This window comes from Globicephala melas, chromosome 1 (assembly GCF_963455315.2).
Source record: "Globicephala melas chromosome 1, mGloMel1.2, whole genome shotgun sequence".
In the NCBI taxonomy this organism is placed as follows: domain Eukaryota; kingdom Metazoa; phylum Chordata; class Mammalia; order Artiodactyla; family Delphinidae; genus Globicephala; species Globicephala melas.
In genome coordinates, this window is record NC_083314.1 from 147,961,509 (window position 1) to 147,975,329 (window position 13,821).

The window sequence follows — 13,821 nt, forward strand, 5'->3', positions numbered from 1 at the left end:
TGCCAAAGCGCCTCATCAACTGTAAGATCATGGGGACATGGAAGTTTAGCATAATTGCTCTTATTTTCCCCTCATTACTGACCCTTCCTTGCCTTCCATAGTCTGTGTGACCACATCATGGGTGAGGCATGGGTTGGTTCATTTTCTCAGAGCCCGGAACAATCCAGCTTCCCTGGCTCCTCTAAAGATGTTGTGTGGAGAGAAAAAAAAATTTTCACTCTTTAATAGAAATACTTTTCCTTCATTAAATGAAATCTCCAAAGCCCAGTAGCATTTTCGGTGCTTATATGAAGATGCCAGTGGGGATTTGAGATTGAAAGTGGTATTTTTATACAAGTCAATGAAGATCTCAATAGGAAAGAAAGAATACTCTTCAAATCTAAATTCCTCCAGCACCAGGCAAGACAGATCTTCGGCTCAGGGCCTGGATCACATTACTCCCAGCCCTACCGGGAAACTCTTTTCCTGAAGCATTCCAAGCGCTCATAAATATTGGTTCTGTGTTTGGGGAAATTGTATTAATAGTGTCTTTCCAAGGCTGCAAACCATTCAACTTGAATTTCTGTGTATACCTCAGCTCTGATAACTCTGTACAAAAACTCAGGAATTTGTAGGAGTTTGAGTCAGAAGCAGATGTGTGCGCGTGCCTGCCCACGTTTACACGCAGAACAAATCTTTTATCCGGTATAGCTGGGGAATGAGCTTTCCCCCTTGGAGGTGTCAGGAGAAAGACTGGTCTCAGGGGATAGAAAGACTGGATTCAAATTCCAGAGTAACTCTTGCTAGCTGGGTGGCCCTGGGCAAAGCACTTAACCTCAGATTTCTTGTCTGTAATATGAGGAAAACAATACACTTCTCCCGGGGCCTGGTGAGACCTGGATCATAATGTATGGAAAGTGCCTGGTACACAGGAACCGCTCCAAGCCTGTTCCTTTCAACTACCTCTCAGCTGACGGCTGTACTGTAACCCATTAGCTTCATCAATTTCATGGCAATGATTCTGGTTATCTATTGCTATGTAATAACCTCCCCCACCCCCAAATTTAGAGGTTACAATGACAATTGTCTTGTATTTTGCAGAGACTGTGCAGTCTGACTGCTCCTTTCTGCTCTGCCTTCAGCAGGGCTGACTCCAAGGGCTACTGTTACAGATGGAGAAACAGAGATGGGGGCTGTCAGAAGGAAGAGATCCGTCTGGAGCTAGGTAACAAGTTAAGGAAAGCTCTTTCCTGAACACTCCCACTGTGCCAGGTCCTGCAGGGGAGAAAAGACCGAAAGGCACGAACTTTTCAGTTGTTCAGACCCCCAGAGGGCAATAAAGCCACTGGAGGGATTGAATTCACATTCTCAACAGCTGGTTGCGTCGGCCCCTCAGCGACACCAGGCTTGGGAGTCTGGTGAATCTGCCCCTTACTCGCCCTTACCCTGGCTTCCTCCTCAACGAGACAGGGATTCTCTGCCCTCACAGGGTTGAGGGAGGCTTGCCTAGCAGCTAGCAGATGCTCAATACATGGCATTAAAAGAAGGATTCGTTCTCTGCTCTGCCTCTACGCATCCCAGTGCCTGCCCCCATCAGCCCGCATAACTGGGAGAGGAGGAGAGGCCTCTGGCTGCGACTAGCAGGCAGGCTGAACTCTCTCCTTCCAGCGTGGAAAATCCCCTTACGGAGAAGTCATTTGTCAAAGCCAACCGTTCAGCCGCTTTAATTTACATATTTATCAAGTCTGATTAGAACGTATTGTCTTCGACTTTCATCCTAGCTTTCACCTCTTCTCGCTTTCTCTTTCTGGGGAAACTTTTTGTTGCCCTTGTTGCAAAAGGGCACCTCGTAATTCAATTTGCATTTGCTACTAAGTCTGAAACTGAACCTGGTGAGAAATTTCTGGAGGCTGGGAGAGATGGAAGGCAGAGCACGTGTTAGGAAAAGCCTGGGCACTCAGTTCTAGTCTGATGCGCTCGCACAACCAAAGGGCAACAAGTGCTCTACAGCTATTCCACGAGGATTTATTGAGCTCCTTCTGTGTGCTAGGCCCTGGGAATACAGTTTGTGAAAAAGACAGGCAAAGTCATGGCTCTAGTGTTGCTTAGAGTCTAGTGACCTCAGTTTCTGCATCTGTAAGATCAGGCAGTTGGACCAAGTGACTTCTAACGGTCTGCAAGTTCCCGTTTCTGAACACATTCTATATGTCATGTCATGGGCACAGACCCGATGTGTTGTCTCAGTTCTTACAAGACCCCTGTGAGGTTGATCCTCACTTTGCAGGTGAGGAAAGGAACAGTCTCAGAGCTCAGGGTCATGTGTGGCAGGATTTGGTTTTAACCCTTCTTCTGTCTGACTCTACAATTCAAGTTTATTACCGCAAAACCAGGCTTGATTTTTCTAGCCTAGTCTAGTCTTTGAGCCCCTGGATAGCAGGAAGAGTGTCTGCTTCCTCTCTACGTCCCCAGGGGCCAGCCCGAAGTGTGGCACATGGTCAGTGTTAGAAAATACATATAGAATTTAACTAAAAAACAAAGTCCTTCGTCCTCGGCCTTCTTGTCTTTTCGGCCTCGGGTCTGCCCTGCTCTCCTGGGCTGCCTCAGCTGAAGGCTGGTGTAGCAGGTGCTGTGCGCACCACCGCGATCGCCCTTCAGGACCAATTAATTCCCCCAGTTCCCAGCAGTGCTGGTACCTGACAGCTCACAGCTGAGTTTCTCCCTGGAAACTACGCTCAGCTGAAGGAAGCCGCTTTTCCCGAGGCTCCAGCCCAGGCCTGTGGGCAGCCCACACCCAGTAGCTGGGCCGTGCAGGATACAGAGCCAGCCCCTCACCTGCTGGGACAGCTATGCAGGACCCTCCTGGCCTGGAGCTCCCCACGGGATTGATTAAAGTCGCTGCTGAGACTGTCCCAACCCTGCTTAACTCACCTCTCGCGAGAGTTGCCGAGAGCAATCCCCGGTAAGGCTTCTGCACGGCAATCTCAGCCTCTCCCAGCCTGTTTCCCAGGAGACCGGACCTCAGTAGGTACCCCGAGAGGGTGGCTGTGATTCTGACTTTCAGCAGGAGCTTGGAGGGTGCTGGGATCAAGACAGGTCGTGGCGGGACGAGCCCTCCTGCCGTCAGCCTACACCCACCCCACCCCCACCCTGGAATGCTGCCTGCCTACCTGCTCCAGGCCCAGAGTCCCGGCCCACACAGGCTCTAGAGGGACCAAGCCCAGCAGGGCAGCCTGGCCGAGGGGCGCTGCCCCTGGGACTGACAAGGTAACGACTGGCCCTAGCCCTCTGTATCTCAGGCCCATCGCCATTCGGCTTCCTTCACAGCCCTGGCAGGCATCCCCTGGGCACTCTCCAGGCACCAGCCTGCAGGGACATCACCCAAGGCAGCCCAGTGACGTGAGAGGCGGCTGCTTGGACGTTGGAGCTCTATGCCCTGGCTTCCAGACCTGGCTTGACCAGCCTTCTGCTGTGTAGCCTCCGACAAGTCACTTGTCCCTTCTGGGCCTCTCCCTTCATCTTCACAGTGAGTCCGTTCCACTTGGCGGTTCCTCAGGCTTTGCAGTTCTTCTGGCCTCTAGGAGTCTCCTATAGGTCAGAGGCCTCCTCACTGCTTTTTAAAGCCAAAAAGTGGTTTTAATATGTGGTAGACACATGAGGTATACCAGAGAGGCAGAGGCTCCTTTCCCAAACGCCTGAAATTCCAGAATTAATGCTTCATTTCTTGTCAGGAGCGTTTCTCTGTCAGGAGCACACTCTTTTCAAGAGAAATCTCTTCTCTTCTTCCATCTCATCAAGGGTAGAACATTCATTCCCTAACCTGCAACATGGATGACCGTACCTGGCAGATGTAAGATTTTAGGCCCTGGGAGGTCCAAGCCTCGCTGAGGGAATGTGACCCAGAGGGCGACGGGGCGAAGGAGCGGGAGAACTGAAAATAAACTTCGCTAACACCGCTGTTTTCTCGACGTGGGCCGGAGGCTCAGGGGGCAGGTGCTGGGCATTAGGCAGAGCAAATCTGAGCTGCGGCCTTCGGTCCTGCCTGAACGAGGCAGCAAAAGATTTATGACTGGGGCTTCCCTGGTGGCGCAGTGGTTGGGGGTCCGCATGCCGATGCAGGGGACGTGGGTTCGTGACCCGGTCCGGGAGGATCCCACATGCCGCGGAGCAGCTGGGCCTGTGAGCCATGGCCGCTGGGCCTGTGCGTCCGGAGCCTGTGCTCCGTGGCGGGGGAGGCCACAACAGTGAGAGGCCCATGTGCCGCAAAAAAACCACCACAACAACAACAAAAAAACAAATTTATGACCACATGAGGGGTCCAGATTGAACTCTGAGTTCAGAGGAGGGTGAGGGCGCTGTGGTCTGGAGGTTTCTGGAAAGGCGTTTTGGAGGGGTTGGTTGAGTAAGAAATTGAAGGTTTGCTTGAGAAGATAGTGACGAGGCCAGTCTGAATAACGTAGCATGTTTTATAGGGGTTTATAGAATAGTCAACCAGGGACTATTTTGCCTTGAGAAGACATGGGATGTTTAGTGATGTCCGAGCTACTTTTGATTGTCATGTGTGGTGGGGGAGGGGTGCTCAGGCAACTGTGGGTAGAAGCTAGAGATTCAGCCTATGGTGTACAACGCAGGGACCCACACAGAGTCCCCCTGCGACTATGTCTATTCCCAGGACTTCTGGCTCGGTAAATGGGACCTGCAATTAACAGGCAAAGCCATGGGGCAGGGGCAGAACATCTCTGACGTAAGGTTTACCTTGTGAGCTGGGCAGCATTATTCTCATTTTACAGGGAACTGAGGCTCCGAATGTGTAAGGAATTTGCTCAAGGCCTCACAGCCAGTCATCTACGGGTCCTGGATATGAGTACTGGTCTATCTGCCCAGGAAGCCAGCAGGCTTTCCATTTGATCCCCTCAGGGGGCAGAAGAAACACAGGGACCAATGTCCTGCCCAGTGTCCCCCGTCCAGCTCTCCTCTCTCATTGAATTCACCCTCAGTCTCCCGGGCTGAGCCAGCCCTGGGTGTTTTTGCTTTCAGCAAGTCTCATCTCTACCCAGATACATTCACTGGTTCTCCAATGCCTTCAAGAAAGCTCTATCGATGCCTCCTAAACCTATATTTTCTCATAAAATTACGTACAAGAAATCCTGCACCCAGAGCATGTTCTTATATAATTCACAACTCCTATTCCCTCTTTATTGTCAGTATCAGCAACAGAGTGATTTCCTCATACTACCTTTAACGTGATGTATTTTGTAGGGAAAACTACAGAATCGTTCTGCTGATGAAATCAGATACAACACAACAGGAACACCAGGGGTGGCCTAGGACCAGTCCTGGATGAATATTAGTTTCTTCCCTCCCCTCTCAGGGGAGGCACAGCCGAGCAGTCTAGAAGGCTAAGTAGGAGTAAGCCAGACAGAGGAACTGGGGGCTGGCATTCTAGACAGAGAGACCAGCACGAAACGCACCCAGGTGTGGAGGTGTGGGGAGAACATTCGTGCTTGCGGAGCTGCCGAGAGTAGCTGAGGCTGGTGCCTGTGGAAGGGGCTGGAGGAGTGAGGGGGCCGCCAGCTACCAGAGACAGGGGCGATGCAGGAGGCTGGGCTTGCCCGGAGGAGGACAGCAGAGCGCTGCCGATGGGTCGTAAGCAGAGCGAGTGGTGTGCTCCCTTTTGCGTTTTGGAAAGGACTCTTTGGTGGCTGGGCACATGATGGGTTGGCAAGGATGGTGCCAACACAGGGAGGCCGGTGACAGGGCTGTTTTGGTCCAGAGCGTGCTGTTGTCGCTTCCAGGATTTCCTTTTCTCCATCTTGCTATAGCAGGTGGACCTGTTAGGGCCCCGGAGTATGACAGGCAAGACTGCAACTGGTCTGGGATGGAAACCAAGAGGAGGGCATTCTCCCGACTTCGTGATGCCTTTGGGGATCATACAGTCAAGAAAATGAAAACGTTTCCTCTGTTAAAAAAAAAATCTTTCTATTATAACATTCCATATTCCCCTCCGAGTTCCCCACCCCTTCTTCCTGCACAGAATACCTCACTCCCTGTGACAAGTTATTGTCAGGAGAGACAGGGCAACGAAACTGACCGTGTGAACTTGCGGGAGAATTTTGTCCTCAGAGGGCCCAGCTGGTGCTCTGTGGGGCCTCTTGGCATCTGGGCTGGTACCTCCACCAACCACGGGTCCAGTCCATGGACAGTTGACCAGATCGATGGAGGCTCTCCCTCCATCCTGACGCCGAGGTTGTGGCTTTGCTCCTCGCTCACGCTCAGCATCAATAGATGAGATGCAAAGTTTCTTAAGTTCTACAATCAACTAGGGGAAGTGCCGCCATCGCCAGTGGGATTAATTAGTTATCTATTACTCCTAACACATTACACTAGAATTCAGCATTTTGAAAACAACAAACGTTTATTACCTCTTAGTATTGGTGGGTCAGGAATGTGGGAGCAGCTTTGCTGGCTGGCTCTGACCCCGGCTCTCTCATGAGGTTGCGGTAAGCTGTGGGCCAGGCCTGCAGTCATCTGGGGGTGGGACAGTCCTCACCAGGGGGACCTCTCCACAGGCTGCCTGAGTGTCCACAAGTCAAGGCCGCCAGAGTGAGTGATGAGAGAGAGAGAAGAAAGTACATCCACGATGGAAGCCGCTGTCTTTTTATAGCCTAATCTCCAAAGCCAAGCACCATCACCTCTGTAGCAATCTATTTGTTAGGGCAAGTCTCTGAGGCCAGCCCGTGCTGAAGGGGAGGGAGGGAGTTCACCTCTTGGAAAGAGGAGATTAATGAAGAATTTGTGGATGTATTTTTTAAAACCACCACAAGGACCCCATTTAATCTCCAAGAGGTGATATGACACGGTGGTAAAGAGCATATATTTGAGACTCAAAAAGACCTAGGTTTAATCCTGGCTCCCCCAACATTTGCTACTTATGCAGGTTTAGACAAGTCACTTAACCTTGCCAGAACTCAGTTTCCTAAAAAATAGGGGTGAGAATTGTAGATGTTTTTCATTGGGTTGCTGTGAAAATTATGATCATACATGTAAAGTGCCTGGCACGGAGTAAGTGCTGAATAAATACTACTTAGCTGCTATTGGAGCTGGATAATGTCATTGTCCTTCACAAGAGGCAGAGGAGCGTAGAGGAGGAACACAGGTGGAGTCAGACCGCCTGGGTGGGGACTCTGGCTCTGCCAGCCTTTAGCTGTGGGCAAGTCACCATGTCTATTAGCTTTGGTTTTCTGTAAAATGAAGATAATAATAGCTAGTGACTGGCCACCTAATTGGTGCTCAAGAAATATTTTATGAATAAGGAAATGGTGGCTGATAGAGGGACATTATCCCTCTATCAAAGGAGTGCTCGTGTGTGTGTGTGTGTGTGTGTGTGTATGAGTTGGGATGCTACACAAAATACATTTGACTGCAAACACCTTCTGTTAACTGGGGAGCCCACTGTGGCTGTCCTGGTTCTACCTGAGGGTGCCCTGTACCCCTGAGTGTGCCTCTCTCCAAGGCCTCCAGCTTTACCCTCCCTTATGTGTTTCTCTTGGGCTCATTGTTCAGCTTCTTTGCCACCCTGGCTTTGTTCAAAGCATACTTCCTTCATCATCCCTGCTGTCTCCACCAAGAATATGTTTAATTGGCTTTGCACGAGTTTGAGGATTCGGTAACAGGATTGGGGTGGGAGTGGAAGTCCCATGTCACACCACCTCAGAGCTGCTACATTACCTTAAACTGATTTTGCAAATGAAAGTGAAAAGCTAAGCAAAGGAGACCCATGCATTTTGCCTAAAGATGATTATAACGCTCTTTTACGGCCTCCTAAATGACAAAGCAATTTGTTACCTGCCTGCGTCAACATTTGCTTATATTAGCACCTGAGACGCTTGATTTTTATTAGCCCCACGTTATCATTTTATGAAGACGCAGGGGCTCAGTAAAATGAGTGTGCAAATAGAATGCCCATTTTGCATTTCCCTGTGGTCAGCAGAAATGCTGAATGCAATTGAGTTGATACCAGGTCAGGGGAGACATCCATAAAGATAGCCTTCACTGAGACCTTGGTAATGTCATTTTTCATTTCTACGCTGCTGGGATAGATGGGGTCAGTGTTAGTGTGTTTTAAAAGGGCTTGGTGACATTTTGTTTTTTGTATTTTAAGTGAAAAAGCAATATACATACTAAGACATAGCTCAACTCCCACCAGCAATAAGGGATGAAACCAAACTCCCTTGTGTACATTGTAGATGGAAACGCAGTAGATGTAGAATCTGATACTGCTCTTGGTGGATCCGGGAGGAGACAGACAGGGGAGTGAATGGGGCACTGGGCTGGGACTCTGCCACTGCTACTGCATGACCTTGGACATGTCCCCTCCTTCTGTGAGCCTCAGTTCCCTCACCTGTAAGATGGAGTTGATACTGTCCACCTCACAGAGGCATGATGAAGATTAAATAAGATAGTGTGTGTCTAAATTTCTTTATAAACCAGGATCTGTATGAGTATGTTTTACTTATTAATTGAATAGCCAGTTCCTGACCACCTTTCCACACAGAATCCTTGGAAAATCATTAAACATACACCATGAAAGTCACAGTTTCTCCCTTGAGGAGCTTGTATTCAGTCCAGGAGATGTTCAGGTATCTAACTTCTCTTTTAAACCATAAACTTCTTAAGAGCAGGTGAGCCTTCTCTCTCTCCCTTTGCTCCTAAAGGCGCTTAGCACAGAACCGAGAACAGAGTGAGTTCTCAAGTATGCATTTTGGCTTCATTATATGTTTTGCTGTCTTATAGGGACCTAATATTAGGGAAGCAGTGACCTCAAAACTGGTCACCCAATAGACCAGGCAAGTCCTAAGCTTTCAGATCCAGGTATAATAGGGTTAATTTTTTTTTTTTTTAATTTTAGTCTCTGACTTGGTGCATCAATTGTTGGGGTCATGAATCACATTCTCAAATAACCTGTCCTAGCATTTCAGAAGCAGAAAGCCAGTTTAAGATCTCTGCCTCCCCTCTCCATCCAGATTGTCCACTAATGTAGATGGGATCCTTTAATCGAACGCCTCTCAGTGTTCATGTCTGAATTTCCTTCAGGTCATTGTTCTGTTCTGTGTCAACCAGTCCTTCTTCTGCCCATGGCTAAGCACCCTCTTCCTGCCCCTCCTTTCTAGGAATGTCACTCTTGGTTACTGCTTTTGTCTAATAATATATTTGCACAATGCTAAACTTTATTATACAAATGAGACTTCCGTAGAGGCAGCAAAAGCATGGGCTTTGACTTTGGCCCATAATTTTCTACTTCTTTGTATGTCTAATACCTTTTACTGGATGATGAATATTGTGAATTATACATTGTTGAATATCTGGATTTTGTTGTCTTCCTTTAAAGACAGTTGGACTTTATGTAGCAGGCAGTCAATTTTGTTGTTGTTGCTGTTCAGCTTGATCCATCTGAGATTTATTTTAAATTTTTGTTAGAGTGAGTCTTGGGTGGTTTAGCCCCACCACTAAGGCTTGGCTCTTCTGGATTCTCTACCAAATGCCCTGAATGATCAATGCGGACTTCCACTTGGGAGGTGGGAGCTCAAATGATTCCTAGCCCTATGTGAGCCCTGAGAATGTGCAGTTCACAGCTCCCTGGTCGTTTTTTTCATGACATCATGGAGATTCACCCTGTATACGCACATCTTGGGACCCAGCAAAGACTCATGAGGACCCCTTTATGGATTCCTGGAACTCTTTTTCTACAGAGCTTCCTCTTCTCTGAAATATACAGAGTTTCCCCACAACCACCACCTGGTTCAGACTCCCTGAACTTCAATCTCAGTGAGATTTCCATGCTCTGTTGAGGATACCTCTCTCTGCTCTTTGGTCTGGGGTGGGCCTCCAGGCAAAAAACCAGGGCAGTCATGGGGCATGCCTCATTAGTTTTCCTTTTCTCATGAGTTAGTCTTGCTCATGAGTTAGTCTTGTTCAATGTCTGAAAAGAGTTGTTTTGTATATTTTGTCCAATCTTCTAGTTGCTTAAGGTGAGAGAGAAATCTGGTCCCTCTTACTTCATCAAGGCCAAACAGAACTTGGATTCTAATCTCAGCTCTACCCTATGTAGCTCTGTAGGTAGAACTTGAACAAGTTATATAACCTCTCTGAGCCCCAGTTTCTGTCTCAGTAAAAGAAGTATTAACTGTCATGTTTCTGTAAGGATTATAAATAATGTGTATAATGTGCCGGACACAAAAGGTGCTATTTAAGTGGCAGCTGCTACTATTACTAATATAAATAGCTACCTATTTTACTCCATCAGTTACTAAATTTTTACTGTGTACTAGGCAATATGTAAGCTTGTTAAATTATGACAACAACCCTATGAAGAAACTATCCACATTTATAGATTAACACATTGAAACTCAAAAAGGACACATAACTTGCCTAGTTTCATGGTCAGTGGATCTGGGATTTGACGTTGCTCTTATGACTTCTTCAGATGATTGTAACATTAATATGATCAATTGCACAGAAGAACAGAAATGTAGTTATTTAATATTGGGTGACCAGGAACATAATACAATTAGTGGTTTTAACCCAATGATTTAAGAGATAAATGTAAAGCACCCTTTCCCTGCCCCTCCCACACACATACATAACAACTCCCCATCTCAGCTGTCCTCCTTAGTAACCTACTTCCATTTTATCTTACAGACAACCTTTGGGAGGGGGCAGAGCAAAAGGTGGTATTCATCACAGGACGAATCCACCCAGGGGAAACACCCTCTTCATTTGTGTGTCAAGGTAAGTTGCAAGATCTCATGGGCATCCCGTGTCTCCCCCGCACATCCATCTGGGGCACTGTGATGGCCTCTGGGACAGTATGGTCACATGCAGAGTCCTTATCTTGGATGAGAATTTACTTCACTTCTCAAGAGGCTACACCTGATCTCCATTAGCATTTGTTTCACTAAATGTTCATCGACTACACGTATGCATGGAAGAATGGATGAATGAATGGATGGATGGGTGGAGAGACAGATGAATAGGTAGAGTTCTCCTGTATGTGCTAGATTGAGGATGGGAGTCATAGAGTCGTCTGCACTTCCTAGCTTTGTTTTACATGTCTCCAGTGGTTTACAAAAGAATAAATCTGGTCTCCTTCCACCCATCATCACCACCACCACCACCACCAACAATAAAAATTCTGGTCCCAGGTCAAATCATATATTGGCAGAAGTGTGGTGGGCTGGGGAAGTAAGAATTGAAAGTTATCTGTTCGTTCAGTCAATAATTCACTTAACAAACAGCTTTTGAAATACTGTACCAACCATTAGAAGGAATGCATGCTTCATATCAGACAACCAGAGGTAAGTAAGAGGTAATTTCTCTTCTCAAATGTATCTGTTTGTAATTGAATTTTTATTTATTATTAAGTAGTTAATCCATATAAAATATATAGTCAGCAGTATATATACATGCATGTATATATATACACATATATATTCAATTAGTCAGCAATATAAATGTATTCAGTAGTGTATAAATAATAATTTAATGAATGCCCAAGTTCCCACCAGCTTAAGAAGCTGAATATTATCTATTCCTTTTAAATCCTGTCTTTCCTTCCCCCTCATACAAATAACCATCAGCTTGAATTTTGTATTTGTCCTTCTTAATAGTTTTACTACACATGTAAGCATTCCTGAACAATGTATTTTTTAGTTTTGCATGTTTTTGAACTTTATAAAAATGGTATCATTCTGTATGTGTTGGAACTTGAATAGCTGTCATTCAATTGTTTTCATCATGTATTCTATTCCATGTCTGTCTATACCTCAACTTACCTATCCGTTCTCCTGAAGATGGACCATTAGGTTGTGTACAGTGTATTTTCTTACAGACAATGCTGATACAAATGTGTCCTATTTGTATCCCACAAATGTGATACATAGGTGTCGCCTTGTGGGCCTTGTGCACGTGTGCAGATACTTTTCTAGGGTGTATAACTGTGGAATGCAATTGCTCTGCAAGTGGCTCGGCCACTTCCCAGCAGTTCGGTTTCCTCAAATGTAAAATAAATTATTATATCAATATGTATCTGGGAAGGCTGTTATGAAACTGGCATGAGATGAATGTAAACAAACACCCAGTCCTGTGTCTGGCATACAGCAGGCCCTCAACAGATGTCACCCCCTTCCCCATGGGATCTGAGAAGATGAAGCAGGTAATCTGCTTTGTAAACTCTAAGGCACTCTGCAAACACATATGGGCCTTATTTTCCCCGTTCGTCTCCTTACAAGGCTGTGGTTAGGCACCACTTCCTCCCTCTTGGTTTCAGACACGGAGCCTGAGCTTCAGGGAGAGGAAGTGATTGCCCAAAGACAAGCAGCTCTTCAGAGGCATGGCTGGGGGGTCTCAACTCCCCGCTCCGGCCACCTTAGCTGCCTCCTTGGCATTCTCACTTCCAGCCTCCTTCTTCCCCGCACTGTCCTTGCAGTAACCTCTCGCAGGGCCCTCCTGCTTGGACCAACTTCTTTACTGGCAGCCATCTGTCAGTTACTAAACTTGGCAGCAGCCTGTTCCCCAGCTGATCAGATGCAACTCTTTTGTCCTTATTTGTGAAAAGACAGTAGCCTTACCATCAATACTTCATCCCTGGGAGCCCACACTTCCGTGCCCACCCCGTCTGTGGGCAGCAGACACAGGGTAGGGTCACTATCCCATTTTACAGAGGAGGCCTGAGGCACAGAGAAGTCGAGAAGCTCCCAGGTGCTCCCTCTGTTGACCCTGGATGGTGCTGAGTTTATCGATAGACTCAGTGCTGTCTATCACTGAGGCTTTCAGTCAATGTTCGCTCCTTGACAGAGGCTTTAATGCCTTCCCACTACCTTCTCAGGATCAACTCCCAACTCCTTGGCATGACACTCACAATTCTCCATGGTGTGGCCCTTGCCAGGGGGCCTTGGCCTCATTATATCCCAGCTCCACACAACTTAATCCCTGGACAGTCTTCTCCCCACCACTGGGCCTTTGCACCTGCTGCCCCTCTGCCTAGGAGGTTTTGTGCCCACTCCCTTCAGCCCCCTGCTTTGTGCCTGCCTTGTGGGTTACCCAGTGGTCATCTTTTTGGCCCTGATCTGTTATGCATTTGATTTATATTTGTTGCTCTCCCTTTAAACCTAGCTGTTTGAGACCCAGGGCTGGATCTCAGAGTGTCATTTTCCACATCTGTAAAATGCGCATTGTCTTGTTCATTTCATGGGGCTGTTGTGAGGAACAAACGCTGTCTTGGCTCTCGGATGCTAAATCTGAGTCCAGAAAGAGGAACCTCCAGTTCACAGAACCAGTAAAGAGAGGAGGGGGCTTTGCGGCTGGGTCTGCCAAGCCTGTGCATGCTCTTTTGCTGGAGGAGTGAGGGGGCCTAGAAGGACTAGAGGGCCAAGCTTCCTGCCTGGAAGAGCAGAGTGTTCTGGCCACCCCACAACAACCAGTACATTTGACATGTGAGACTGGGAGGCTCAGGGGAGAGAGGTGGCTGACCCAGGATCACACAGCTAATTCATGGCGGATGTGACGCCGGGACCCATCTCCCCAGACCTGGTCTTCCTCTGTCCCTATCTCTGTAACTGCCACTTAAGACACACAATTCACCCTTCCTGAGGCAGCTCAAGACAGGCAGGATTCCCCCACTTCGCCAATGAGGAACTGAGGCATGGTCTTCCCCAAGGGCCTCCCAGCCCCCTGGCGACAGCCCAGACCACGGCCCCGTGGGGCTCAGCTAGGGCTTTCTTCCCTAGACCCAGCCCTCAGCTGGATTCCCCTCCCCAGCCCACCTTGTTCTGGGGAGGGCAGGGGGGT

At 47.8% G+C, this 13,821-nt stretch overlaps 1 protein-coding gene across 2 annotated transcripts in view; it reads left to right on the top strand.

Moving 5' to 3' along the window:
* LOC115860494 (AGBL carboxypeptidase 4) overlaps positions 1–13,821 on the top strand; it is a 1,403,751-nt gene that overhangs the window by 1,243,288 nt on the left and 146,642 nt on the right. For both annotated transcript variants that reach the window (XM_060305765.1, XM_060305756.1), the window contains exon 7: positions 10,675–10,764. In XM_060305765.1, coding sequence (XP_060161748.1) covers positions 10,675–10,764 — 90 coding nt within the window. The remainder of the gene's footprint in view (positions 1–10,674; positions 10,765–13,821) is intronic.